Genomic DNA, 27,763 nt, shown 5'->3' on the forward strand with positions numbered 1-27,763 from the left:
TGACAATGCCACAGCAGTGGCTTATATCAATCATCAAGGAGGCACCAGGAGTCAGGCAGCTCAGAGAAAAGTGAACCAGATTTTAGTCTGGGCAGAAAAGCATGTGCCATGCATATCGGCAGTTTTCATTCCAGGGATAGAGAACTGGCAGGCGGACTATTTGAGTCACCAGTGGTTAGTCCCAGGGGAATGGTCTCTTCACCCCGACGTCTTTTGGGCCATATGCCAAAGATGGGGGGTTCCAGATGTAGATCTCTTTGCATCCAGATTCAACAAAAAGATCAACAAGTTTGTGGCAAGAACAAAGGATCCTCTTGCATGCGGGACAGATGCGTTGGTGATTCCGTGGCATCGATTCTCACTGATTTATGCATTCCCTCCTATTCTGCTACTGCCACGACTCCTGCGCAGGATCAGGCAGGAAAAGAAGTCGGTACTTCTGGTGGCCCCAGCTTGGCCCAAGAGAGCTTGGTATGCAGAAATAGTAAGGATGACAGTAGGCTCCCCGTGGACCCTACCGTCACGTCCAGACCTGTAATCTCAAGGTCCAGTGTTCCATCCTGCCTTACAAATGCTAAATTTGACGGTTTGGCTATTGAAACCCATGTTCTGAAGAGTCGTGGACTTTCAGGTCCAGTGATTTCTACCTTAATCAATGCAAGGAAGCCAGCTTCCAGAGTAATTTATCATAGAGTTTGGAAAGCTTATGTATCCTGGTGTGAATCCAGGGGTTGACATCCCAGAAAATATGTAATAGCTAGAATTCTTGACTTTCTACAAATGGGATTAGAAATGAAGCTGGCCTTGAGTACCATCAAGGGCCAGGTCTCGGCCTTATCAGTATTATTCCAACGGCCACTTGCTTCACATTCTTTGGTCCGAAACTTTATGCAGGGGGATGACGCATCTTAATCCTCCGGTTAAGGCGCCACTAAACCCCTGGGACTTGAATTTGGTTCTGTCAGTTTTACAGAAACAGCCTTTTGAACCAATATGTCAAATTCCCTTGGTCTTGTTGACGAGAAAGTTAATTTTTCTGGTAGCCATTTCTTCTGCTCGAAGAGTATCAGAATTAGCAGCTCTTTTCTGTAAAGAGCCTTATTTAATCATACACAAGGATAGAGTGGTATTGCGCCCTCATCCTAGCTTTCTACCGAAAGTGGTTTCAGATTTTCATCTAGACCAAGATATTGTTCTGCCTTCCTTTTTTCCAGATCCCTGTTCTACGGAAGAAAGGTCACTACATTCTTTGGATATAGTAAGAGTAGTCAAGGCTTATCTGAAAGCAACTGCTCAAATTCGCAAAATCGGATGTTTTTGTTCATACTGCCAGAAGGTCCCAATAGAGGACAGGCAGCGTCAAAATCTACCATTTCTAATGCCGCGTACACACGGTCGGACTTTTCGTCTACAAAAGTCCAACGGACGCTGACGGACTAAAGCTGGCTGGTAATCCGATCGTGTGTGGGCTTCTCCGGACTTTCAACGGACTTTTTTAGCCTCAAATCCGACGGACTTTAGATTTGAAACATGCTTCAAATCTTTACGTCGTAAGTACGACGGACCCCGAAATCCGCTCGTCTGTGTGCTAGTCCGACGGACAAAAACCCATGCTAGGGCAGCTATTGGCTACTGGCTATGAACTTCCTTATTTTAGTCCGGTGTACGTCATCACGTACGAATCCGTCGGACTTTTGTGTGGTCGTGTGTAGGCAAGTCCGTTCGTAAGAAAGTCTGCCGCAAGTCCGCCGAAGGTACGTCGGAAGTCTGTTGGACAGGCTGTCGGACTTTTGTAGACGAAAAGTCCGACCGTGTGTACGCGGCATAAATGGATTCGACAAATGATTATTCAAGCTTATGGTTTGAAACAGAAAATTCCTCCTTTTCAGATCAAGGGCTATTAGTGCTTCTTGGGCGGTGCATCACCAGGCCTCTATGGCTCAAATCTGAAAGGCTGCAACCTTTTCTTCAGTCCATACATTCACCAAATTTTATCAGGTGGATGTGGGAAGGCATGAGGGTATAGCCTTTGGGCGTAATGTGCTGCAGGAAGCAGTACGAGGTCCTCAGGTCTGATTACACACTATGTTGTGTGGTCCCCTCCCCTCAAATAGCATTGCTCTGGGACATCCCATCAGTAATTACTGAGGCTCTGTGTCCCGTGATGTACGAGAAAGAAAATAGGATTTTTTATAACAGCTTACCTGTAAAATCCTTTTCTTTTGATGTACATCACGGGACACAGAGGTCCCGACCCTCTTCTATTACACTTATATTGCTTTGCTACAAAACTGAGGTATCCCTGTAAGGGGAGGGATTATATAGGGGGTTGAACTTCCTGTTTAGGGTGTGACCGGTGTCCAATCACCTAGTGATACCCTATATAACCCATCAGTAATTACTGAGGCTGATGTACATCAAAAGAAAAGGATTTTAAGGTAAGCTGTTATAAAAAATCCTATTTTTCCAAACGTCCTTTGGTGAGGGCCTTTTTTGAGACATGTGCAGCAGATCGCACCGTTGCTGTTTGCAACATATGTCTGAAGCGTATCAAGCATGGTCAAAACAGCAGCCGCTTGGGCACCACATGCTTAACCAGACATATGTCGAGCTCCCATGCAGTCCATTGGCAACAGTACTTAAAAGACCCATACCAAAGAACAAGGCGCACCTCTCCTTGCTCCTCATCAGCTGGGATCTCCAACCCCACTATAACTTCAGTCCTCTCAGAGACCTGGACTGAGAGGAATATAGGTGTAGAATTAGGTGTCATAACCACTTCCGGGCAATCTGCTAGCGTTACACCAACATCCGATTGTAGCTGGCAAATTTCCCTACCCCAGTTACTAAACCGGTGAAAGAAATTTGGTCCCAGCCATCCACATGCTCAGAGGCTGAATGCTAGTTTAGCTAAATTGCTAGCACTCCAACTTCTGCCTTTTCTGGTAGAATCTGCCCCCTTTCGAGAATTTGTGGAATGTGCGGTACCTCAATGGCAGGTTCCCAAATGCCAATTTTTTTCTCGGAAGGCCATTCTGGCTCTCTAACGATATGTGGAAGGCAATGTCTTGGCTTCGTTGGACAGGGCGGTCAGCGGTAAGGTGCATATTACTGCTGACTCATGCTCCAGCAGGCATGGACAGGGATGTTACCTTTCTTTCACTGGGTAACCCTGCTGGCAGCTGGGAAGGATGCAGGACAGGGTGCAGTATTGTTGGAGCTTGTTCCGCCACCACACCTTCAAAATGCTGGTAGTGGTGATTATGCCACGCCTCTCTCCTCCACCCCCTCCTCTTCTTCTTCCTTTATGGCTTCTTCCTGTGCAGATTTGTTCTCTGAGCCAGCGGTGTTCCATAGGCGTTCTAGGGGCTACGCAGGCAAAAAGATACCATGCAGTGCTTGAGTTGGTCTGCTTAGGGGACAGGAGCCACACTGGGGCAGAGATTCTGGAAGCTCTGCAGGGGCAAGCTCAGAGGTGGTTGACGCCATGCCAGCTTTAGCCAGGAATGGTGGTTTGTGACAATGGCACCAACCTCCTCTCCGGCCTCCAACAGAGACACTTCACGCATGTTCCCTGTTTGGCTCACATCCTTAATTTGGTGGCGCAGCGGTTCTTGTGCAGGTACCCAAGCTCACAGGATCTCCTGAGGCAGGCCAGGAAAGTCTGTGCGCATTTCTGCCGGTCATATAATGCCAGTGCTCGGCTGGCTGACCTCCAAAAGGAATGCAACCTGCCCAAGAACCGCCTCTTCTGTAACATGCCCACCAGGTGGAACTCAGCGTTGGCAATGCTGCAGCGAATGCACACACAGCAGAGGGTCATCAATGAGTACATGTGCGAGTATGGCACCAGGACAGGCTCAGGGAAGCTTGGCTTTTTTTTCGCCACACCAGTGGCTAATGATCAAGGATGCATGCACTGTCCTGTCACCATTTGAGGAGGCCACGAGGATGGTGAGCAGTGACAGTGCATGCATCAGTGATACTGTCCCTCTAGTCTTCCTGTTGGAGCACATGCTGTGTGGAATAATGGACAGGGCACTTGAGGCAGAACAGAGGGAGGAAGAGGAGGACTTCCTTACCTCTCAAGGCCCCCTTTATCCAGACCGTATTCCTGCAGGCCCGCCTATCACACAGGAAGAGGAGGAGGAGGATTGTGTCAGCATGGAGGTGGAGCCTGGAACTCAGCATCAGCATCAGTCTTCAAAGGATCGTTTTCAGTCCTCAGAAACCCATGGACTTGTACGTGGCTGCAGATGATGTCGTCCTTAGTGACCCAGAGGACTCCGGACCGAATGTCTCAGAAAATCTACGCTGCATGGCCTCCCTGATCCTGCAAAGCCTGTGAAAGGACCCACGTATTTGTGGTATCAAGGAGAGGGATCAGTACTTACTGGCAACCCATCTTGATCCACGTTACAAGGGTAAGGTGGCGGAACTTATTCAGCCATCGCAGAGGGAGCAGAGGATGAAACATCTTTGGGAGGCCTTGCAGAAAGGTTTGTGCAATGCATTTCCAGAGCCTGGGAGGTTACAATTTCCTGGTACTCCTGGACAACGTGTTGCTGAGGCTTTGGTCAGTCACAGAAGGAGCGGTGGAGAAGGTAGCCGTCTGACCGATGCGTTCAGACAATTTTTTAGTCCGCAGCCCCAAGGTCTGATCGGTTCTAGCAACCAGCGTCTGTTGTACATGGTGCAGGAATACCTAGGGGCAAGATCAGACTTGGAGACCTTTCCAACCGAAAATCCACTGGGTTACTGGGTCTTGAGGACAGGATCACTGGCCAGAGCTTGCACAGTATGCAATTGAGCTACTGGCCTGTCCTGCATCAAGCATTCTTTCAAGACGCACATTCAGTGCTGCTGGAGGCTTTGTAACTGATCACAGAGTGCGCCTGTCCACCGACTCGGTTGATCGGCTCACCTTCATAAAAATGAATCAGTCTTGGATCACCAGCTGCCAAGCACCTAAAGTTGATGTAACTGAATAATTTTTTTATGAATGTGAGATCCCTTCAAGATTGCCTATGCTGATACTGAGTGACTATCCTGTTATGCTGAGTGACTATCCTATTCCTCCTCAATGTTCATGTTGATAGCTTCTAAGAACATTTTTGGTTCTGGGCACCACCAGTGGCTAAGGCCCAATTTTTCTGCTCCTGTTTAACAGGGGCGTGTAATTATTATTATTATTATTATTATTATTATTATTATACAGTATTTATATAACGCCAACAGTTTACGTAGCGCTTTACAACTTGAGGGTAGACAGTACAAATACAATACACTTTGACACAGTAGGAATCAGAGGGCCCTGCTCCTTAGAGCTTACAATCTAAGAGGGAAGGTCAAGAGATACAAGAGGTAATAACTGTGGGTGATGTGCTGATTGAGAAGATAAATGTACAGTTGTTAGGTGGGGGCCAGATAGGCTTCTCTGAAGAGATGAGTTTTCAGGGATCGTCTGAAAGTGGATAAAGTAGGAGAAAATCGGATGGATTGGGGTAGAGCATTCTAGAGGATGGGGGAGGCTCTGGAGAAGTCCTGAAGGCGAGCATGGGATGAGGTGACAAGGGAGTTTGAGAGCAGGAGGTCTTGGGAGGAGCGAAGAGAACAATTAGGTTGGTAATATGTGACTAGGTTAGAGATGTAGCTGGGGGCCAGGTTGTGGATGGCTTTGTAAGTTATAGTTAGTATCTTGAATTTAATTTGGTGACTGAGTGGCAGCCAATGGAGGGATTGGCAGAGGGGTGTAGCAGACGCTGAGCGGTTTGTGAGGTGGATGAGCCTGGCAGCAGCATTCATGACGGACTGAAGTTGGGATAGCCTATTTAGAGGTAAACCAATGAGGAGGGAGTTGCAGTAGTCGAGGCGGGAGGTGACCAGGGAGTGGATTAGAAGCTTTGTGGTGACATTGGTTAGGAAGGGGCGTATCTTGGAGATGTTGCGGAGATTGAGGCGGCAAGCTTTGGATAGTGATAGAATGTGGGGTCGAAAGGTTAGTTCAGAGTCCAGGATTACACCTAGGACCTTGGCGTGGGGAGATGGGTTGATAGTTGAGCCATTGATATTGACAGGGAAATCAGGGGAAGTGGCACCTGAGGGAGGAAATATCATGAGCTTGGTTTTGGATAGGTTGAGTTTGAGGAACTGATGTGACATCCAGGCTGATATGTCTGCTAGTAAGTTGGTAATACGTGAGGAGAAAGATGGAGCTGGGGGGTGGAGAGATAGATTTGGGTGTCATCAGCGTAGAGATGATATTTAAAGCCGTGAGAGGCAATCAACTGACCCAAGGATGTGGTGTAGATTGAGAAAAGGAGAGGTCCAAGAACAGAACCTTGGGGGACCCCAACGGAAAAAGGAAGAGGAGAGGAGGAAGTAGAGTTGTAAGTGACAATGAAGGAGCAGTGGGATAGGTAGGATGAGAACCAGCGAAGAGTACAGTCACGGAGACCAAAGGAGTGGAGTTTTTTGAGGAGGAGGGGGTAGTCCACTGTGTCAAAGGCAGCAGAGAGATCCAGGAGAAGTAGTACAGAATAGTGTCCATTGGCTTTAGCCATTAGTAGGTCATTTGAGAGTTTAAGGAGAGCAGTTTCCGTGGAGTGTTGAGGGCAAAAACCGGACTGAAGGGGATCAAGAAGTTTATTCATGGTCAGATGGTCGCTTAGTCGGTTGTAGAACAGTCTTTCAAGAAGTTTGGAGGAGAAGGAGAGTAAGGAGATGGGACGTAAGTTGTTGAAATTGGTGGGATCCAGTGAGGGCTTTTTTAGTATGGGGGTGACTAGTGCATGTTTTAGAGAGTTTGGGAAGATGCCACAAGAGAGGGAGAGGTTGAAAATGTGAGTTAGAGAGTGTAGAATCGAGTCAGAGGGTGAGCGTAGCATTTGCGAGGGAACAGGATCCAGGGGGCAAGTGGTTAGGTGAGTGCTAGATAAAAGTTTAGCAACCTCAGTAATAGTAGCAGGGTTGAATGAGGGAAGTAATGATTGTGTCTGTGGACATGGGCTGTTGCATGGGGGAGGTTTTTGCGCATTGGTGATCTCCTCATGAATTGTATCAATCTTAGTTTTGAAGTGATTGGCAATCTCCTGGGCAGTGAGTGAGTTGGTGGGTGGAGGCAGTGGAGGACAGAGTAGAGTGTTGAAGGTAGAGAAGACAATTTTTGCTGTAATATTTTGCAGCAGGGCTCATTCCTGCGCTCAACAATAGTATCTGTGAGGGGTTGCAGTGTTTTGGCACCACCACCACTGCCTAAGGCCCAATTTTTATGCCCCTGGCATGTAAATACAATTTTTGATCTAATATTTCACAGCAGGGCCTGTTCCTGCGCTCAACACAAGTATCTATGAGGCTTTACAGTGTTGTGCCACCACCACCTAAGGCCCAATTTTTTCTGCCCCTGTTTAACAGGGGCATGTAATTACAATTTTTGATCTAATATTTCACAGCAGGGCCCGTTCCAGCACCCAGCAAGAGTAACTGTGGGGGCTTACAGTGTTCTGGTACCACCAACACCTAAGGCCCAATTTTTCGCAGCGTGTATAGGGCAGGCCGTATAGTATATACAGACGGTCCCCTATTTTCAAAAGTACAACTTACAAATGACTCCTACTTACAAACGGAGGGAGACAACAGGAAGTGAGAGGAAATCTACCCCTAGGAAGGGAAAGTCTCTCCTGTAAGAGTTGATATGGAAAAAAGGTATCTCCTCCACTGATTTATCACCAATCCTTGTTTCCCTTAAAGACCCCAAATTTTCAAAATTCAGTTGTCATTGGGACAGAAAGTGAGGTGAAATCTTCTGAACAGATGCACAGACAGCAAAACAAATGTTACAAGGGGTGATAACCCTTCCCTATGTTTTCCAAAAAGCTTTAAAATAGATTTTTTGCTGGAGCTACACTTACAAAATATACCTGTTCCAAATTACAAACAGATTCAACTTAACAACAAACCTACAGTCCCAGTCTTGTTTTCACCGCCTGTATACTGCTGTTCAGAGTATATAGGGCCTGGGGGCCCCACGCCTTTTTTTTCTATTTGGCTTCCCCATAATATCCATACAAGACCCAAAGGGCCTGGTAATGGACTGGGGGGTACCCATGCTGTTTGTCTCACTGATTTTCATCCATCCAGGACCCAACATTACATTAAAGCCGCAAGCAGTTTTAAATTACTTTTATTCCTTTAAAAATGTCATTTTGTGCAGGGACTGTTCTAAGTAGACATGTGCATTCATTTTCATCCGAATGCATTTTCGGCCAAATTTCAGGTATTTTTGTTATCGTTTGTAAGTGCAGAATCCGAAAAACGAAAGATCTGACATAAACAAATGCTTTATTGTCATTTTCAATTCGACAACAGTTCGATATAGATAGGAGATTTGACAAGATGATGACAATAACAATCTGTGTCCATCGTACCTGTGGTCGAATGGGCCTAACCTCAGCTTTATTAGTCCAAGATTATTCTACATAGAGAGAAAAGATTCGACATAGAGAGAAAAGATCGCTGCTGGAATTGGGTGGGGGAAGTAAAATAAAAATAATGATAATGATGAATTTTATTGGCTGATTATAACCAAAGAGGAGGAGCAGTAAAATAGCTAGAACTAAGTACACATGTACAGCCAACTTACTTTCACTTGCGATTTGCTAGCAGAGAGACACACACTGAATCATTTCAGAAGACTGTCAATCTTAGCTGGTCTGTTTGTCAGAGAACCTAAATTATTTAGCAATTAAGCATAAGCACAGAAGCAGAACAATAGTGAAGCAAGCCACAGTTCAACTTAACTTTTTTATAATAATCTGCTGCTATTGTGTTAGTGGTGTGAACTTGATAGTGATACTAGTGTTGCTAGTGTTGTGATAGCCTCAGAGGCTGCCCGTGTTGTGGGGGGGATTTATTATTATAGATTCTATATTATAGATTGATATTCTATATAGATTCTATATACCCTATCTTGTTACCTGTCTGATCAGTGATCACCATCACCAGTCCATTTTCTGTTTGAACTATATACATTCAACATGAACAACGAAGAATCGACAAAGCAGCGAAACATACAAACGTTGAATCTTTGGCTTATGGTGTCTGTTGAAAGTTCTAAGAAGATTCGACCATTCGACCATTTCACACGGGGGGGCGGGATCTGGGGCTCCCCTTGTTAAAGGAGGCTTCCAGATTCCGATAAGCCCTCCGCCTGCAGACCCCCACAACCACCAGCCAGGGTTGTGGGGATGAGGGTTCCCCTGTCGTTTTTATCAATGAACTTTTATGTGTATTGTCGGACCGACAATGCAATAGCCGCGAGTAGTTTTAAATTACTTTTTTTCTTTGAAATGTCATTTTGCTGTCAGACTGTTCTAAACATGGGAAACATGCGCCCCTTTACAGGCATACTTTAGACACCCCCCAGCTACGAAATTTAAAGGGATATTACACTTTCAATGTTTGACTTTAAGCATTATTAAAATCACTGCTCCTGAAAAAACGTCAGTTTTTAAAACTTTTTTTGCATTGATCCATGTCCCCTGGGGCAGGACCCAGGTCCCCAAACACTTTTTATGACAATAACTTGCATATAAGCCTTTAAAATTAGCACTTTTGATTATTCATGTTCGTGTCCCATAGACTTTAACGGTGTTTGCATGTTCGAACAAACTTTTTTCCTGTTCGCATGTTCTGGTGCGAACCGAACAGGGGGGTGTTCAGCTTATCCCTAACCCCCAGCAGAATTGCCCAAATTTACCCCAATACGTCTCACCTATGCTGGACAAATTGTGGCCTTCCAGGAACTATTTTCCATATCTGGTGGGAATGCCCAACCCTCAAAGAATTTTGGAACCAAATACTAAAATTGCTCCAATCAATTGCCCCTACAGCAAATAACCTATCCTCAGTTGACCTCCTTTCAGGCCTGATGATTCCCACATGGCCCAGAAAATCTCAAACCGCGGCCACCCACATTCTTATTGCCGCAAGGTTAGCACTAGCAAGGAAATGGAAAAGTACTCACCCTCCTGACATCCAAGAAGTAATTACAATCCTAAACAGCAATCTCAAATTGGAACATGGCTTCGCCAAAGCCCAACTTACCACTGAAAAATTTTACCGAAATTGGGACTCATGGATCAACAACCCCAGAAGTATACAGCTGGACTGACACTCTAGTCACAAAGGATTCATAATACTCCTGTATGCTCCCATCTTGCCCCTCAATAATAAACAGGCAACACACTCGCCTCAGCACTGTGCACTTAGTAACAATACCTAGTAGATTAAACAACAAGTGTGATTGCCTAATGGTTCTACCACCTGAAGGTGTTAAGGTTAAGGTTAAAGCTAAATCTAATTCTCATAAAGTTTTTGTTACCATATATACAAGACAATGTGTACGCATGCTATAACTCTTTTATTACCACTATTGTAAAAGGAATACCTGATTGTTATAGATACATACCAATGTGTATACATAACATAACCTGAAAATGTATCACTGTACTCTTTAGGTTGCTTTTTGTACCTTATGGAAAATGAATAAACTTTGAAGTTAAAAAAAAAAAAATGTTTTGTAAATAATGCATAAAAAGGCATTAAAGTCAATTCACTAAAGGAAATAAATAAATGCATGCGGTAATTGAGTACCTCTATGAGCTTACGATAACTATGCGGTTACTAGGGCAATGGTCAGAGCCCCCCAGTGATTGTTTTAAAAAAAGGCTTATATGCAAGTAATTGCCCATAAAAGTGGTATGTGGGTCCGGGTACTGCCCAGGGGGACATGTATCAATGCAAAAAAAGTTTTAAAAACTATAGTTTTCTAGAAGCTGTGATTTTAAATATAGTGCATGGGGATCCCCTTAATGTGCCTGTAAAGTGGCGCATCTGTACCATGTCTAAAACATGCTGCAGCAAAAATGGCATTTCTAAATAAAAAAAATGAGTCAAATCACATTTAAAATGAATTGCGGTTGCAATTGCCGGCACCCGGCTATTGAGAATTTTCTTTCAAAAAACTGCATGGGGTCCCCCCAGTCCATACCAGGCCCTTTGGGTCTGGTATGGATTTTAAGGGGAACTACTCACCAAAATTCAAAAAGAAAATGGTGTGGAGTCCCCCCCAAAATCCATACCAGACCCTTATCCAGGCATGCAGCCTAGCAGGTCAGGCAAGAGGGGGAATGAGCAAGCAGCCCCGCTCCTGGACCATACCAGGCCACATGCCTTCAACATGGGGGGTGGGTGCTTAGTGGCAGGGGGGCTCTGCACCACCCACCACGAAGTACCTTGTCCCAATGTGAATGTGGACAAGGGTCTCTTCCCCACAACTGTGGGTTGTGGTTGTGGGGGTCTGCGGATGGGGGCTCATTGGAATCTGGAAGTCCTTTTCAACAAGGGGCCCCTCAGCTCCCAGATCCCCCATGTGAATGGGTATCGGGTACAATGAACCTATACCCATTCACTAAAAAAGTGTCAAAAAGTAATAAACACAAGAGACAAGTTTTTGACAATTCCTTTATTAAAAAAAAGATTAAAAAAGTGTCCCTCGATATAAATCCATTGTCAATCATGCCGCCTGCCATCCTGAAAAATCAAAAATGCACTACCCCCTCTGCCCCAAATCCTCCACCCCCCATGTTGAGGGCATGAGGCCTGGTATGGTTCAGGAGGTGGGCTGCTTGCTCACCCCCCTTTTCTGACCTGCCAGGCTGCAGGCCTGTATAAGGGCCTGGTATGGATTTGGGGGACCCCACGTCATTTTTTTTTCACTTTTTTCTATTGATGGCCGTATATATATATATTCAGCTGTCAGCAGGGAAACCCATAGAGAGCTGACTTATTAGTTGTTAAGGATGCCATGGCTGGCTTCCGGCCCCACTCCTAAACAAACAACTTACAACTTATTGGGCTTTGCCCAATCAGGCCACATAATGCACTGTGCAGTGCATTGAAGGGTGTTTCGGGCAGGGATCACACCCGGCAAACATCCTGCAAATTCAGATGTTCAGCAAACACCAAACCATTTACCCAATGCTTGTAAGATGCTTCCGATAACTTACTGCATGAGGTCATGCAGTATTTTTGAATAGATAACGCATGTGAGTTTATAACAAGAGTTTCTTTGTTGATTTGCACTTTTTTTTTTTTAAGTTGTGAGATATATTGCAGCATACTCGGATGCAGTAACATATTGCTTAGTGGATTGTGCCCTGTGTCTTGTGCCTAGTAGCCAGGAATTTCCCTGATTTGTTGTTTTAGGCATCAGAGCAGATCTTTATGGACGGAAGGTATTTATTATGCTGCTGGACCATCAACCCTCTGAGTTCAGTATGCAGTTTAGTCAAGGAAGTGACCACAGTAACATCTAGGGAGGTTTTGTTTTTAACTTCCAGATTGTGCATATTAGTCCATTGAATGGGTCATGCTGGGTCGATGACATCACAAGGGTATGGGGCCACACTGTGATGTCATTTGGTGGCAGCGTTTGGCATGACTGATGCTGGATCTACACTGAGGAGCTTTCTTTTTGTTTTCTTTTTAATAAAGGAATTGTCAAAAACTGTCTCTCTGTTTTCATTTATTTTTGACACTTTTTTGGCGAATAAATGGAGGGGTACAATGTACCTCTACTCATTCACATGGGGGCCAGGATCTGGGGGCCCTCTTTTTAAAGGGGGCTTCCATATATTGTCAAGCCCCCAGTTAGCAGACCCCCACAACCACCATCCAGGGTTGGAAGAGGTCCGTGCACTTGTCCCCATCAACATTCAGACTAGGTGCTTTGGGAGGGAGCCCCCCAGTCCTCAAAGCACCTTCCCCCATGTTGAGCGCATGTGGCCTGTTATGATTTGGGGGGTGCTTGCTTGTCCCTCCCTTTTCCTGACCTGCTGGTTTGCATGCCCGGATAAGGTTCTGGTATAGATTAGGGGGGCCTCACACCATTTTATTTACATTTTTTTTAATACTGGGATTGTTTTGTTTACATTCAGCTGTCAGCGGGGAATTCTGCTGACAGCTGATGAGTCATCGGTTTTTAATAATGTGGTAGCCACCTGTTTGTCTGTAATTCCTGCATCTATAATCTTCTTCTCATTGAGGTTTGTGAATATGGAAGCGATACACAAGAGACATATACTGAATGCTTTCCTTCTTCCTTCTCCTACATGACTTTCTTCTTATGTCACACTTTATCACTGGACTCTTTTGTATTTCTTTTGCTGGACTTGTAAACGTTTCTAATAAATATCTACTATAAAAATAAATCCTCTTTATACCGGTGTTGTGTGAGGACCATTATAACACATTGTCCGCTGGATTAAATGTGTCCTTGTAACTAATTGCTCTGTATGCAAAGTTTCCTTTCACAGCCGACTCTCAGGATCTTTTTAGTTTTATAACATTTGTAACCTGTGGTTCATCAGAAGGTTATTCTTCATATCTCCTTCAGAAGTTATATGAATATTTATCATTTAATATCAGAAAAACCTGACATATCAGTATACTGTACAGTATAGTCTGAGTTGAAGGACACACACAGATCCCACCCATTAAAGTGTACTGTACACCTTTCCATGACAAAGTGGCCACAAAAGAGCCACGCAATGTGTTGTTTGTGTTTTAACCTGTTTTTATGATGATAAATACCGACCTTCCTGAAGAATCCTCTTGGAAGCATCTTATTAGTGAATGGAGGTCTCTGCTGACCACACACGGCTTCCATTTTGGGGCATTCTCCTATTTTATCACCTGACCTCTCTGTAGACATCTTACTGGCTGATACTTTGGTGCTGGTTTGTACCAGTCTTGGCTATGAATGGCACAGATTTGTGGAGGTGACACCTAAAAGTCCAAGTCTGTATAAATTATGGTCCTAAAGAGGGTAAGATTCCTTTGTGACCCATGATAAACCAATCACATCAATAATGGGATGAAGGTTCTGACTGATTGGATTGTAAATGACAGAAATCCATCCAATTCTAATCTATTCTGATTGGACAACCAGTCAGCCAATTGTTATCCACATAAGGAAACAAAATCCTCCTTATTGGTTACATTTATCACACTACAAATGAGTTTATTATTGTTTGTGCTCCTTCCAGGTGATGTCATCTCAGGTCATCTCCTGATGTCATGGCGACCTCTTCCTCCTCACCCTCCTCCTCACAAGGTATGACTGCTGATCCTTTTTTTAAATTCCTTACTTCTTTATTATAAATATTTCAACATTACAAACCAAAATATATTATTGGATATAGTACTTATCACTTATACAGTTTGTACATAAATTCCTTATTTCGAATACCATACATATTCTGAAATCTCTCTGTCTTTTTCTTACATATATTCCCCAATCAACATAACAAGTATTTAACCACAAATAATAACAACATACAACAAAACAACACACAAAGTGACTGCTGATCCTGACAATCCTTTCCAATGTTTTCCTCCATCTCACATCTCCAGAGATTGGAATTAGATGATAGGACTTCTCATGTCTCCATAGTCTGGACATTTCCTGTAGACATCTGGTCAGTCCACCCATTAGAAGAGTTCAGGAGCTTTCATCAATTCCATCATTGATGGAAATGATCTTCTGAGATGGTCCAGTGACCCATAATGACTGGAGGACCCCAAATTTTATGGCTATTTGTGTAGTGGTTGGGGGAATCCTTTGTCCAGTGGCGGCTGGTGAAGTTTTAGGATGGGGGGGGGCAGACCCCGCCCTTCCTTTTTGACCCCTCCCACTTGGTGAAAATGGGCATGGTTTCAGCGAAATAGTGGGCGTGGCTCTAAGGCGGTGTGGTTAGCGTCTGAGATGAACGAGGGATGGAGGGAGAGGGAGAGAGGGACAGCAGGCCCAGATCCTACACAACAATAGAAATATGTGTATTCTAGAAAGTTTAACAATCAGCAGATAAAGATACTCCAAACACCTGGTGTTTGCACTTCAATCATCCTGGCACCATGGTTGTTATGGTGTCAGGATGATTGAAGCGCATTATTTCTATTATTACATTGTAATATAAAATTAAATCATTCAACTCACCATAATGCAGAATCAGTGGAAGCCCCGAGTGTGTCACTAGCCACATCGCCTACAACCAGATGCCATCAGGCATCCCCAGCAGTCCGTCCTTACATCAGGTGCCCCCAGTGGAGTCCCTCCTTACATGCAGCCTGTGTCACATCAAATGCAGCCTCTGTCACATAAAATGCAGCATCTGTCTCCCCAAATACAGCCTCTGTCCCCCCCCAAATGCAGCCTCTGTCCCCCCAAATGCAGCATGCCTGTGTCACATTACATGCAGCATGCATATGTCCCATTACATGCAGCATGCATATGTCCCATTACATGCAGCATGCATATGTCCCATTAAATGCAGCATGCCTGTGTCCCATTAAATGCAGCCTCTGTTCCCATTAAATGCAGCATGCCTGTGTCCTATTAAATGCAGCCTCTGTTCTCCCAAATGCAGCCTCTGTCCCCCCCCAAATGCAGCCTCTGTCCCCCCCAAATGCAGCCTCTGTCCCCCCCAAATGCAGCATGCCTGTGTCCCATTAACCAGCTTCAGCCCCGGAAGGATTTACCCCCTTCCTGACCAGAGCACTTTTTACAATTTGGCACTGCGTCGCTTTAACTGCTAATTGCGCGGTCATGCAATGCTGTACCCAATCGAAATTTGTGTTCTTTTCTTCCCACAAATAGAGCTTTCTTTTGATGGTATTTGATCACCTCTGCGGTTTTTATTTTTTTTGCGCTATAAACGGAAAAAGACCGAAAATTTTGAAAAAAAATGATATTTTCTACTTTTTGTTATAAAAAAATTCAATGAACTCAATTTTAGTCATAGATTTAGGCCAAAATGTATTAGGCCACATGTCTTTGGTAAAAAAAATGTCAATAAGCGTATATTTATTGGTTTGCGCAAACGTTATAGCGTCTACAAAGCGTCTACACAGCTTTTAGTTTATGACTGCCTATGTCATTTCTTGAGGTACTAAAATGGCAGGTGGGACTTTTTGGGAGCCTAGCGGCATACGGGGCCCCGAAAACCAATCACTGCCTTCAGGATTTCTAAGGGCGTAAATTTTTGATTTCACTCCTCACTACCTATTACAGTTTTGAAGGCCATAAAATGCCCAGATGGCACAAACCCCCCCAAATGACCCCATTTTGGAAAGTAGACACCCCAAGCTATTTGCTGAGAGGCATGTTGAGTCCATGGAATATTTTATTTTTTGACACAAGTTGCGGGAAAGTGACACATTTTTTTTTTTGCACAAAGTTGTCACTAAATGATATATTGCTCACACAGGCCATGGGCATATGTAGGAATTGCACCCCAAAATACATTCTGCTGATTCTCCTGAGTACGGGGATACCACATGTGTGGGACTTTTTGGGAGCCTAGCCGCATACGGGGCCCCGAAAACCCAAGCACCGCCTTCAGGATTTCTAAGGGCGTAAAGTTGTGATTTCACTCCTCACTACCTATCACAGTTTTGAAGGCCATAAAATGCCCAGATGGCACAAAACCCCCCCAAATGACCCTATTTTGGAAAGTAGACACCCCAAGCTATTTGCTGAGAGGCATGTTGAGTCCATGGAATATTTTATATTTTGACACAAGTTGCGGAAAAGTGACAATTTTTTTTTTTTTTTAGCACAAAGTTGTCACTAAATGGTATATTGCTTAAACATGCCATGGGCATATGTGGAATTACACCCAAAAATACATTCTGCTGCTTCTCCTGAGTATGGAGATACCACATGTGTGGCACTTTTTGGGAGCCTAGCTTCATACGGGGCCCCGAAATCCAATCACCGCCTTCAGGATTTCTAAGGGCGTAAATTTTTGATTTCACTCCTCACTACCTATCACAGTTTCGAAGGCCATAAAATGCCAAGATAGCACAAAACCCCCCAAAATGACACCATTTTGGAAAGTAGACACCCCAAGCTATTTGCTGAGAGGCATGGTGAGTATTTTGCAGCTCTCATTTGTTTTTGAAAATGAAGAAAGTCAAGAAAAATTTTTTTTTTTTTTCTTTTTTCAATTTTCAAAAGTTTGTGACAAAAAGTGAGGTCTGCAAAATACTCACTATACCTCTCAGCAAATAGTTTTGGGTGTCTATCTTCCAAAATTGGGTCATTTTGGGGGGGTTTGTGCCATCTGGGCATTCCATGGCCTCCGAAACTGTGATAGGCAGTGAAGAGTGAAATCAAAAATTTACGCCCTTAGAAAGCCTGAAGCTGAAGTGCTTGGTTTTCGGGGTCCTTTACGCGGATAGGCTCCCAAAAAGTCTCACACATGTGGTATCCCCGTACTCAGGAGAAGCAACAGAATTTATTTTGGGGTGTAATTTCACATATTCCTATGGTATGTTTGAGCAATATATCATTTAGCGACAACTTTGTGCAAAAAATTGTCTTTTTCCCGCAACTTGTGTCACGTAGTTACATAGTAGGTGAGGTTGAAAAAAGACATCAAGTCCAACCTATGTGTGTGATTATGTGTCAGTATTACATTACATATCCCTGTATGTTGCGGTCATTCAGGTGATTATCTAATAGTTTCTTGAAGCTATCAATGCTCCCTGCTGAGACAACCGCCTGTGGAAGGGAATTCCACATCCTTGCCGCTCTTACAGTAAAGAACCCTCTACGTAGTTTAAGGTTAAACCTCTTTTCTTCTAATTGTAATGAGTGGCCACGAGTCTTATTAAACTCTCTACTGCGAAAAAGTTTTATCCCTATTGTGGGGTCACCAGTACAGTATTTGTATATTGAAATCATATCCCCTCTCAAGCGTCTCTTCTCCAGAGAGAATAAGTTCAGTGCTCGCAACCTTTCCTCATAACTAAGATCCTCCAGACCCTTTATTAGCTTTGTTGCCCTTCTTTGTACTCGCTCCATTTCCAGTACATCCCTCCTGAGGACTGGTGCCCAGAACTGGACAGCATACTCCAGGTGCGGCCGGACCAGAGTCTTGTAGAGCGGGAGAATTATTGTTTTATCTCTGGAGTTGATCCCCCTTTTAATGCATGCCAATATTCTGTTTGCCTTATTAGCAGCAGCTTGGCATTGCATGCCATTGCTGAGCCTATCATCTACAAGGACCCCCAGGTCCTTTTCCATCCTTCCATTCCCCCAGAGGTTCTCCCCCCAGTGTATAGATTGCATTCATATTTTTGCCACCCAAATGCATTATTTTACATTTTTCTACATTGAACCTCATTTGCCATGTAGTCGCCCACCCCCATTAATTTGTTCAGGTCTCTTTGCAAGATTTCCACATCCTGCGAAGAAGTTATTGCCCTGCTTAGCTTAGTATCGTCTGCAAATACAGAGATTGAACTGTTTATCCCATCCTCCAGGTTGTTTATGAACAAATTAAATAGGATTGGTCCCAGCACAGAACCATGGGGAACCCCACTACCCACCCCTGACCATTCTGAGTACTCCCCATTTATCACCACCCTCTGAACTCGCCCTTGTAGCCAGTTTTCAATCCATGTACTCACCCTATGGTCCATGCCAATGCACCTTATTTTGTACAGTAAACGTTTATGGGGAACTGTGTCAAATGCTTTTGCAAAATCCAGATACACCACGTCTACGGGCCTTCCTTTATCTAGATGGCAACTCACCTCTTCATAGAAGGTTAATAGATTGGTTTGGCAAGAACGATTCTTCATGAATCCATGCTGATTACTGCTAATGATATCATTCTTATTACTAAAATCTTGTATATAGTCCCTTATCATCCCCTCCAAGAGTTTACATACTATTGATGTTAGGCTAACTGGTCTGTAATTCCCAGGGATGTTTTTTGGGCCCTTTTCAAATATTGGTACTACATTGGCTTTTCACAATATAAAATAGTCCATGGACTCGACATGCCTCTCAGCAAATAGCTTGGGGTGTCTACTTTCCAAAATGGGGTCATTTAGGGGGGGGTTTTGAACTGTCCTGGCATTTTATGCACAACATTTAGAAGCTTATGTCACACATGACCCACTCTTCTAACCACTTGAAGACAAAGCCCTTTCTGACACTTTTTGTTTACATGAAAAAATTATTTTTTTTGCAATAAAATTACTTTGAACCCCCAAACATTATATATTTTTTTAAAGCAAATGCCCTACAGATTAAAATGGTGGGTGTTTCATTTTTTTTTTTCACACAGTATTTGCGCAGCGATTTTTCAAACGCATTTTTTGGGGGAAAAAACACACTTACACTTTTTTAAATTTTAATGCACTAAAACACACTATATTGCCCAAATGTTTGATGAAATAAAAAAGATGATCTTAGGCCGAGTACATGGATACCAAACATGACATGCTTTAAAATTGCGCACAAACATGCAGTGGCGACAAACTAAATACATTTTTAAAAGCCTTTAAAAGCCTTTACAGGTTACCACTTTAGATTTACAGAGGAGGTCTACTGCTAAAATTACTGCCCTCGATCTGACCTTCGCGGTGATACCTCACATGCATGGTGCAATTGCTGTTTACATTTGACGCCAGACCGACGCTTGCGTTCGCCTTTGCGCGAGAGCAGGGGGGACAGGGGTGCTTTTTTTTTTCTTTTCTTTATTATTTTTTTGATTTTTTATCTTATTTTTAAACTGTTCCTTTCATTTTTATTATTTTTTTTAATTATTTTTATTGTTATCTCAGGGAATGTAAATATCCTCTATGATAGCAATAGGTAGTGACAGGTACTCTTTTTTGAAAAAATTGGGGTCTATTAGACCCTAGATCTCTCCTCTGCCCTCAAAGCATCTGACCCCACCAAGATCGTGTGATAAAATGTTTTCCCAATTTCCCAATGGAGCTGTTTACATCCGGCGAAATCGAAGTCATGAAATGCTCGTAGCTTCTGGTTTCTTAGGCCATAGAGATGTTTGGAGCCATTCTGGTCTCTGATCAGCTCTATGGTCAGCTGGCTGAATCACCGGCTGCATTCTCAGGTTCCCTGTTGGGACAGGAGAGCCAGAGAAAAACATGGAAGACGGTGGTGGAGGGGCATTCCCTCCCACTGCTTGTAAAAGCAGTCTAGAGGCTAATTAGCCACTAGGATTACTTTTACATGAAAGCCGACCGCTGGCTGAAAAGAATGATACCAAGATGATACCTAAACCTGCAGGCATCATTCTGGTATAACCACTCAAAGTCCAGCAACATACCAGTACGTTGCTGGTCCTTGTTGGGCATATATTGTAAACTTTTTTTTCATGCAGCCTGTGGGCTGAATGAAAAAAAGATATTGATCGGTGGGTATGCCCACCATTAGAATACCTCCCTTCATCCACCCACTTCTAATGATGGGCATACATGCACCGTATATATATGCCAAAGCATGGGGGAATCCTCCCGCAAAAGTTAGGAGCAAATCGCTCCTCTGCCCTCTGCTGCCCCCATCCTTCGGCATATATGCTGAAGTATGTAACTGTGGTGGTGAAATCACCTCCGACAACGCTGGAGTCATGGCTGCTGGAGTCACGGCTTTATATATCGTGGGAGCAAATGCTGTTGCTGTCAAGATAAATAAATCTGCGCTGCAACTGAATGGCGTACCTGCTAAGCAAATGATGGTTAACAAAAAAACAAAGTAACATTACAGTATAACAGTAATACTTACCATACCTGCAAAGCAAATACAAAAAAAAACATAGTAAAAAATAAAACATTTAACGCAACCTGTGCCTACCTAAAATATATATATGCCGAAGCATGGGGGCATCCTCCCACAAAAGGCAGGAGCAAATTGCTCCTCCACCCACTGCTGCCCCCACACTTCGGCATATATGCTGAAGTATGTAACTGTGGTGGTGAAATCACCTCCGACAGCGCTGGAGTCACGGCTTTATATATCGTGGGAGCAAACGCTGTTGCTGTCAAGATAAATAAATCCGCTCTGCAGCTGAATGGCGTACCTGAAAACAAAAAAGTGGTTAACAATAAAAAAACAAAGTATAAAAAAATTGCATACCTATAAAGCAAACATGATAAAAACATAACAATAAAACATTGCAGTATAGAATGCAGAACAATAGAGAGAGAATAGAGAGAGAACAATAAAACAACAACTATTTTTGTTTTTTTTATTTTATATATTTTTTTGTGTTTTTTTTCTTTTTTTTTACTTTTTTTGTTTTGTTTTTTTTAACACTTTTTTTGTAACTTCAACTTTTTTAACTGGTACCAGGTTTGGGTCTCTCAAAATGTGATGGCATCTTGGGAGACCCTGTGAAAGTGTGTCCTAGTCTGTGCAGTGCTGTACCCTACGCTAATACTAGTGTAGGGTAGCATTCAAAATATTCACCAATGCAAAGACCAGGATTGTCAGGACAGAAGGGACAATAATACTGGGTCTCACGCCTAAATCCACGCTTGCTGCAGACACGACATCTTTTTTTTGGGGGCTCGTTGGGTAGGGGTACTCGGGAGGACATATTGAAAATGCCTCTCATGCAGCCGGCTTACTGCATTTGGTTGGGGATGGTGAGGTGGAGCACCGTCTGGAAACAGAAGGGCTCTGACAATCTCTTCCTGGAATTTAAGGAAGGATCCAGTCCATCCTGAAGCTCTGTATAGCACATAAGCATTCAGCAAAGCCAATTGAAATAAATAGACACTTTTTTGTACCAATGGAAATAAAAAGTAGTATAGGGCGCACAGGACTAGCGTAGTCCAAGTGATGTCTCTATTAGGGGTCGGCAGTCCAAAAATGAACGGGAGAAATGTTGGTTGAAAGGGATGAAAGGATGGTAATCTTCAGCAGAAAGGGCTGCAACTTTAAAAGACTTGAAGCAGGGTCTAAAATGACATAAAAACAAACAAAGGCGCCTCTAAGTGCAGAAGATAAACAATTTTAATACCCCAACTGGGTTAAAAACACTTACAAAATAAGAGTAGAAAACAGGCACATCGTGGGTAAGGCTGCATTGGAAGGGGTCACGATCAGAGGAAGCCTTCAGGAGGATGGATGTAGTCACTGTCAGCAGCAGTGTAAAACACAGGGAACAGCTGTGAAGCCGGCGTCGTCAGCGTGTGAGGGCTGCGAACCCGGAAGTGATGTCATCCGATGAGCGGCTCTGTGACCAGCCTGAACCGCAAACGAAAGGCCAGAGAGGGGATGTGATGTCATCAATGAGGGACGCGTTTCGGAACCGTCATTCGTTCCTTTCTCAACCTCGGATTACACTGATGGCTGACTTCCATCATCCAATCATGTTGAGCAAAAATCAACTCCAGTGACTAAGCATGAAACACTCAGCATAATTGCACCTGATAGTTTGGAAGTACTGGGTTTTTCAGTGAATTATTTGCAAATTCATTGCCAATAAATTCATAGTCCACCCCTGTTCTACCAGATCCTGCTCCTACCGCCTTCCATGAGGACCTTCCAATTCCTGCTTCCTTCCCACATTTTGCTCCTTATATCACCCCCAGTACTTCCAAACTATCAGGTGCAATTATGCTGAGTGTTTCATGCTTAGTCACTGGAGTTGATTTTTGCTCAACATGATTGGATGATGGAAGTCAGCCATCAGTGTAATCCGAGGTTGAGAAAGGAACGAATGACGGTTCCGAAACGCGTCCCTCATTGATGACATCACATCCCCTCTCTGGCCTTTCGTTTGCGGTTCAGGCTGGTCACAGAGCCACTCATCGGATGACATCACTTCCGGGTTCGCAGCCCTCACACGCTGACGACGCCGGCTTCACAGCTGTTCCCTGTGTTTTACACTGCTGCTGACAGTGACTACATCCATCCTCCTGAAGGCTTCCTCTGATCGTGACCCCTTCCAATGCAGCCTTACCCACGATGTGCCTGTTTTCTACTCTTATTTTGTAAGTGTTTTTAACCCAGTTGGGGTATTAAAATTGTTTATCTTCTGCACTTAGAGGCGCCTTTGTTTGTTTTTATGACTTTTTTGTACCAGCGTCTGGCCTTACGGGCAACTAGGTATGGCGCCAACAACTGGTCGTTGAGGTCCACCCCTCCCATGTTAAGGTTATATTCATGGACACAGAGGGGTTTCTCCACAACACCAGTCGCCGTAGGAATTTGGACCGTTGTGTCTGCATGAAGGGAGATAAGAACGAAAACATTCTTATTGTCCCTCCACTTCGAAGCGAGCAAGGTATTACACTTCAAGCAGGCTCTCTCCCCCAGCCTAAGACGGGAATCTACAAGCCGCTGGGGAAAGCCCCGGCGATTAGGTCACACGGTGCCACATGCTATAATCTGATGATCAAAAAGGTGGCTAAAAAGTGGCATGCTTGTGTAATAATTGTCCACGTACTAATGGTACCCCTTTCCGAATAAGGGTGACACCAAATCCCACACTATCTTGCCAGCGCTTCCTATGTAGTCAGGGCAGTTTGTCGGCTCTACATGACTATCTTTGCCCTCGTAAACCATAAAACTACATGTATAGCCTGTAGCCCTGTCACAGAGCTTATACATCTTGACCCCGTATCTGGCACGCTTGCTGGGAAGGTACTGTTTAAATGACAAGCGGCCAGAAAACTTAATCAGGGACTCATCAACGCAGACAACTTGATGGGGGTAAACAAGTCTGCAAAACGTTTGTTGAAGTGGTTTACGAGGGGCCGAATTTTGTAGAGCCGATCGTATCCAGGGTCTCCACGATGACGACAGAGTTCATTGTCGTTGAAGTGCATGAACCGCAAAATCTGCTCGTATCATGCCCTGGCCATGGAAGCAGAGAACACGGGCATATGGTAAATTGGGTCAGTGGACCAATATGACCGCAACTCACTCTTTTTATTTATGCCCATGTTGAGTGAAAGGCCCAGAAAGAGCTTAAATTCGGAAACCGTAATTGGTTTCCAATCTCTGGCAAGGGAGGACTGGGGAATAGTGGCGATGTGTTGACCAGCGTACAAATTGCTTTGGTCCACAATAGATCTAAAGAGATCTTCGGTGAAAAACAGCGAATAAAAATCCAGTGGCATAAAATCAACTGTTTCCACCTGAATTCTGGGTTGGCCAGTGAATGGGGGAAGTACGGGTGCTGCAGAAGTGGTGGGTTCCCAATTCGGATTGGCGAATGCAGCAGGAAGGGCACTATGGGCACGACGGGCCTGTGTTCGTCTTCTTGGTGGCAGCGGGACACTACTTGTGCTTACCACCTCGCCAGCTTGAACTGCACTTATGGGACTCGCCATGTCACAAAGTGTTATTGCAGTGCTGGATGTACGACCAGGGTGTACTAGGCTGCTGGTGCTTGACAGTTCACCAGAAGGAATAACGACACTAGTACTTCTCTGCTCCATACGAGGGACCTGCGGTTCTTGCACTTCAAGGACAGAAGAAGAAGATTGGGGTCTGGTACGCCTGACCTTAGCAGGGACCACAACTCCGTTGTCAGAGCTATCTGTCATGGAGCCGCTGTCCTCTACAGGATCGTATTCTGAGCCTGAATCTGACAGATGAGTGACTTCCTCTTCATTATCTGTCATGCTCAGAAACCTGTAGGCCTCTTCACTAGTGTACCTTCGATTTGCCATTTTGGGCTCTAAATTTAGGGGTACACTAGTGAGACTCACAGGCAAAAAAGCTCCTGACTGTTAGCGACTGATTCAAAACGCTACCAAAAAACTGTTAGCGATCGCAGGGATCAGGCCTGACTCTGCAGTTATGTGTGCTTAGTGTGTTGTAAGTGACAGTTATCGATCGATACTGCACTTGGGTGGGCTGGGCTGGGATGAGCCGTGGGGCAAAACGCAGGTGCTAGAAGGTATCTGGGCTGATCCCGCTAACACTGCGTTTTTGGGAACCCTAAACTGCTGGGGATGCTAGTATAGATCTGATCGGATCAGATATCGATCCGTTCAGATACTATAGCACTAAGGGAGGTGTATGCTGCGTGCGTGGGTGTTAGCGGTACTGGCGCTAACCTGACACTGCCCGGGGCGACGCAGACCTTATCTGATCCTAAAAACGTAACTTATATCACCGCCGGGCAATTAGGGGGTTAAACCTTTATAAGGTAATAAACGGCGGATACCCTAAAACTATGATAAACTATAATAAACTATAAAAAACAAACTAACTAACCAGCATCACCTGTAACACTTATACGGTGATCGCTGGTTAAAGGGTTAACTAGGGGGCAATCAGGGGGTTAAAACCTTTAGTAGGTAGTATATGGGGGTCCCTGTCGCTATAAAACACTGACAGCGAACCTATATACTTACCTCCCTAACTAGCGTCACCTGTGTCACTAATACAGCGATCAGAAAAACGATCGCTTAGCGACACTGGCGACGGGGGGTGATCACGGGGTTAACCTTTATTAGGGGGGGTTAGGGGGGTACCCTAGACCTAAAGGGGGGTACCCCAGACCTAAAGGGGGCTAACCTAACTGCCCTAACACTTATAACTGTCACAAACTGACACCAATGCAAAAAAAAAAACTGCTATTGGTGTCAGTGTGACAGGGGGTACAGGGGGGTGATAGGGGGGTGAAGGGGAGTGACAAGCATGCCTGGCGTGTTCTACTGAACGTGTTGTGTTGTGCACTTACTTGATGTCTTCTCTCCTCGGCGCCGGAACGAAAAAGACCGGCTCGAGGAGGGATGACATCACTTCCTCTCCCTCTGTTTTAATTACAGAGGGAGAGGAATCATTTTAATTCGCTGGGAGCGATCGGGAGGGCGTGGCCAACAATGGATGGCCTCCCCCTCACCTCTCATCGCCCGAGAACAAGAGCCGACCGCCTCTGGCACCGGGGGGGTTTGATCGGTACGTGATTTTGCCTGCCTGTGCCATTCTGCCGCAGTATATCTGCGTGAGGCGGTCGGCAAGTGGTTAAATGCAGTCTCTGTCCCCCCAAATGCAGCCTCTGTCCCCCCAAATGCAGCCTCTGTCACCCCCCAAATGCAGCATGCCTGTGTCCCCCCCAAATGAAGCCTGTGTCCCCCCCAAATGCAGCCTCTGCCCCCCCAAATGCAGCCTCTGCCCCCCCAAATGCAGCCTCTATCCCGCCAAAATGCAGCCTCTGCCCCCCAAATGCAGCCTCTGCCCCCCCCAAAATGCAGCCTCTGCCCCCCCCCAAAATGCAGCCTCTGTCCCCCCCCAAAATGCAGCCTCTGTCCCCCCCAAAATGCAGCCTCTGTCCCCCCCAAATGCAGCCTCTATCCCCCCAAAATGCAGCCTCTGTCCCCCCAAATACAGCCTCTACCCCCCAAAATGATGCCTGTCCCCCCAATACAGCCTCTGTCCCCCCCACATGCACCCTCTGTCCCCTCCAAATGTAGCCTCTGTCCCCCCCATTCTCCACACAGCGGTACTTACCTTGGGTCTCCTGCGGTGTCTCCTTCACACTGGCAGCAGCATTCTTCCTGTTTCCTCTCTCGGGCGCAATGAGAGAGCGAAGCAGGAAGTGACATCTGACTCAGGACAGATGTCAATCAAATCTGAAGTGCCGAGTAGCTTCCGCCCACGCCTGTAGTATCTATTACTATAGCTGGGCGGAAGCTACTCAGCGCTTCAGAAAATGCCACAAGGCGGGCTAAACGCCCGCAAATGCAGCGCCATATCTGCAATCTTGTGATTGCATAGACGTGGCGCTTCCCGAACACAGTGCACTTAAGGACTTCCTTTCCTTTTTTTTTTTTTTAAAGGGCCAGTAAAAAAAAATGTTTTTTTGCTGCCTGGAGGGGGGGGCGCCCAGGCGCCCCCTATGGATGGGCCGCCACTGCCTTTGTCTATAATCCTAAGGAGAAAACAGCCCCGTGTCACATGTGTCCAGAGGACCCAGCGCATCACGGTAAACAGTGAACGGCTGATGATAGTGGCCGTTTACCATGTGATCGCTCTGTCAAGTGACAGAGCGATCACATGTACCCAAACCGGCGTGATATCCGGTTTCTCTTTCCCCTCTCCATCCAGTGTTAGCGGAGAGGGGAGAGATCGGTGGCAGCAGCGCTGTGGGCTGCATGTGTAGTGTCCACAGCGCTGATCTGTGACAGATCCAACCATCCATCCATTCCCAGCCATGCATACCCATCCATAATATACATACTCATCCATCCATCCATACTCTGCATACCCATCCATCCATCCATACTCTGCATACCCATCCATCCATCCATATTCTGCATACCCATCTGTGACAGGAGTCACTAATAGGGGCACAGGGTGAATGAGAACCCCACTATGATCTGTGCTAGTCAGAGACTCAATGCTGTATATATGTGTATATATAATGTGTGCTGTCTCATTGTGTTGTGTATTGTTTGCTGTGCTAGTTTGGAGTGGGGCTGTATTCCAATGTTCTATTATGTTTGTCTGCCTTGGATCACAGGATGTGTCTTGCTGTGAGGAAAGAGGGAGGGGGGATTCCTCCAGCAGCCCCCCTGTTAACACTGTTTACTGATGAGTTATACACACCTGACCTGTGTGTCCATTGTTATTGGACAGTTTAACCCGCCCTGTTTTCCAAGGGTGGGGGGGAAATGTTTTGAAGTGGGATCTGTATAACATGTGTTGGAATAAAGATTCATTCCTGCTTGAAACCTGAAGACAGAGCCGTGTCTCGTTTTTGGGGTGGATTATTTGTATGGGTTCCTTGTTCGGCTGATTGGAGGGTTCGGTAGCTGCCTTTGTGTTTGAGTATGAAATGTCCTAAACGACTCTAACCCCTTTCATACTCGGGGTGTCGTTACACTGGTGGCAAGCAGCGGGATGATTCCCTCAGCC

The 27,763-nt window shown here is 45.0% G+C and overlaps 1 protein-coding gene across 3 annotated transcripts in view; it reads left to right on the plus strand.

The window, feature by feature from the left end:
- The window catches only part of LOC141133852 (NACHT, LRR and PYD domains-containing protein 12-like), a 220,144-nt gene that overhangs the window by 37,999 nt on the left and 154,382 nt on the right, over window positions 1-27,763 (plus strand). For all 3 annotated transcript variants that reach the window (XM_073623434.1, XM_073623436.1, XM_073623435.1), the window contains exon 2: window positions 14,109-14,176. In XM_073623434.1, coding sequence (XP_073479535.1) covers window positions 14,140-14,176 — 37 coding nt within the window. In that variant the 5' untranslated portion in view covers window positions 14,109-14,139. The remainder of the gene's footprint in view (window positions 1-14,108; window positions 14,177-27,763) is intronic.

Source organism: Aquarana catesbeiana, linkage group LG03 (genome assembly GCF_042186555.1).
Source record: "Aquarana catesbeiana isolate 2022-GZ linkage group LG03, ASM4218655v1, whole genome shotgun sequence".
Classification (NCBI taxonomy): Eukaryota; Metazoa; Chordata; class Amphibia; order Anura; family Ranidae; genus Aquarana; species Aquarana catesbeiana.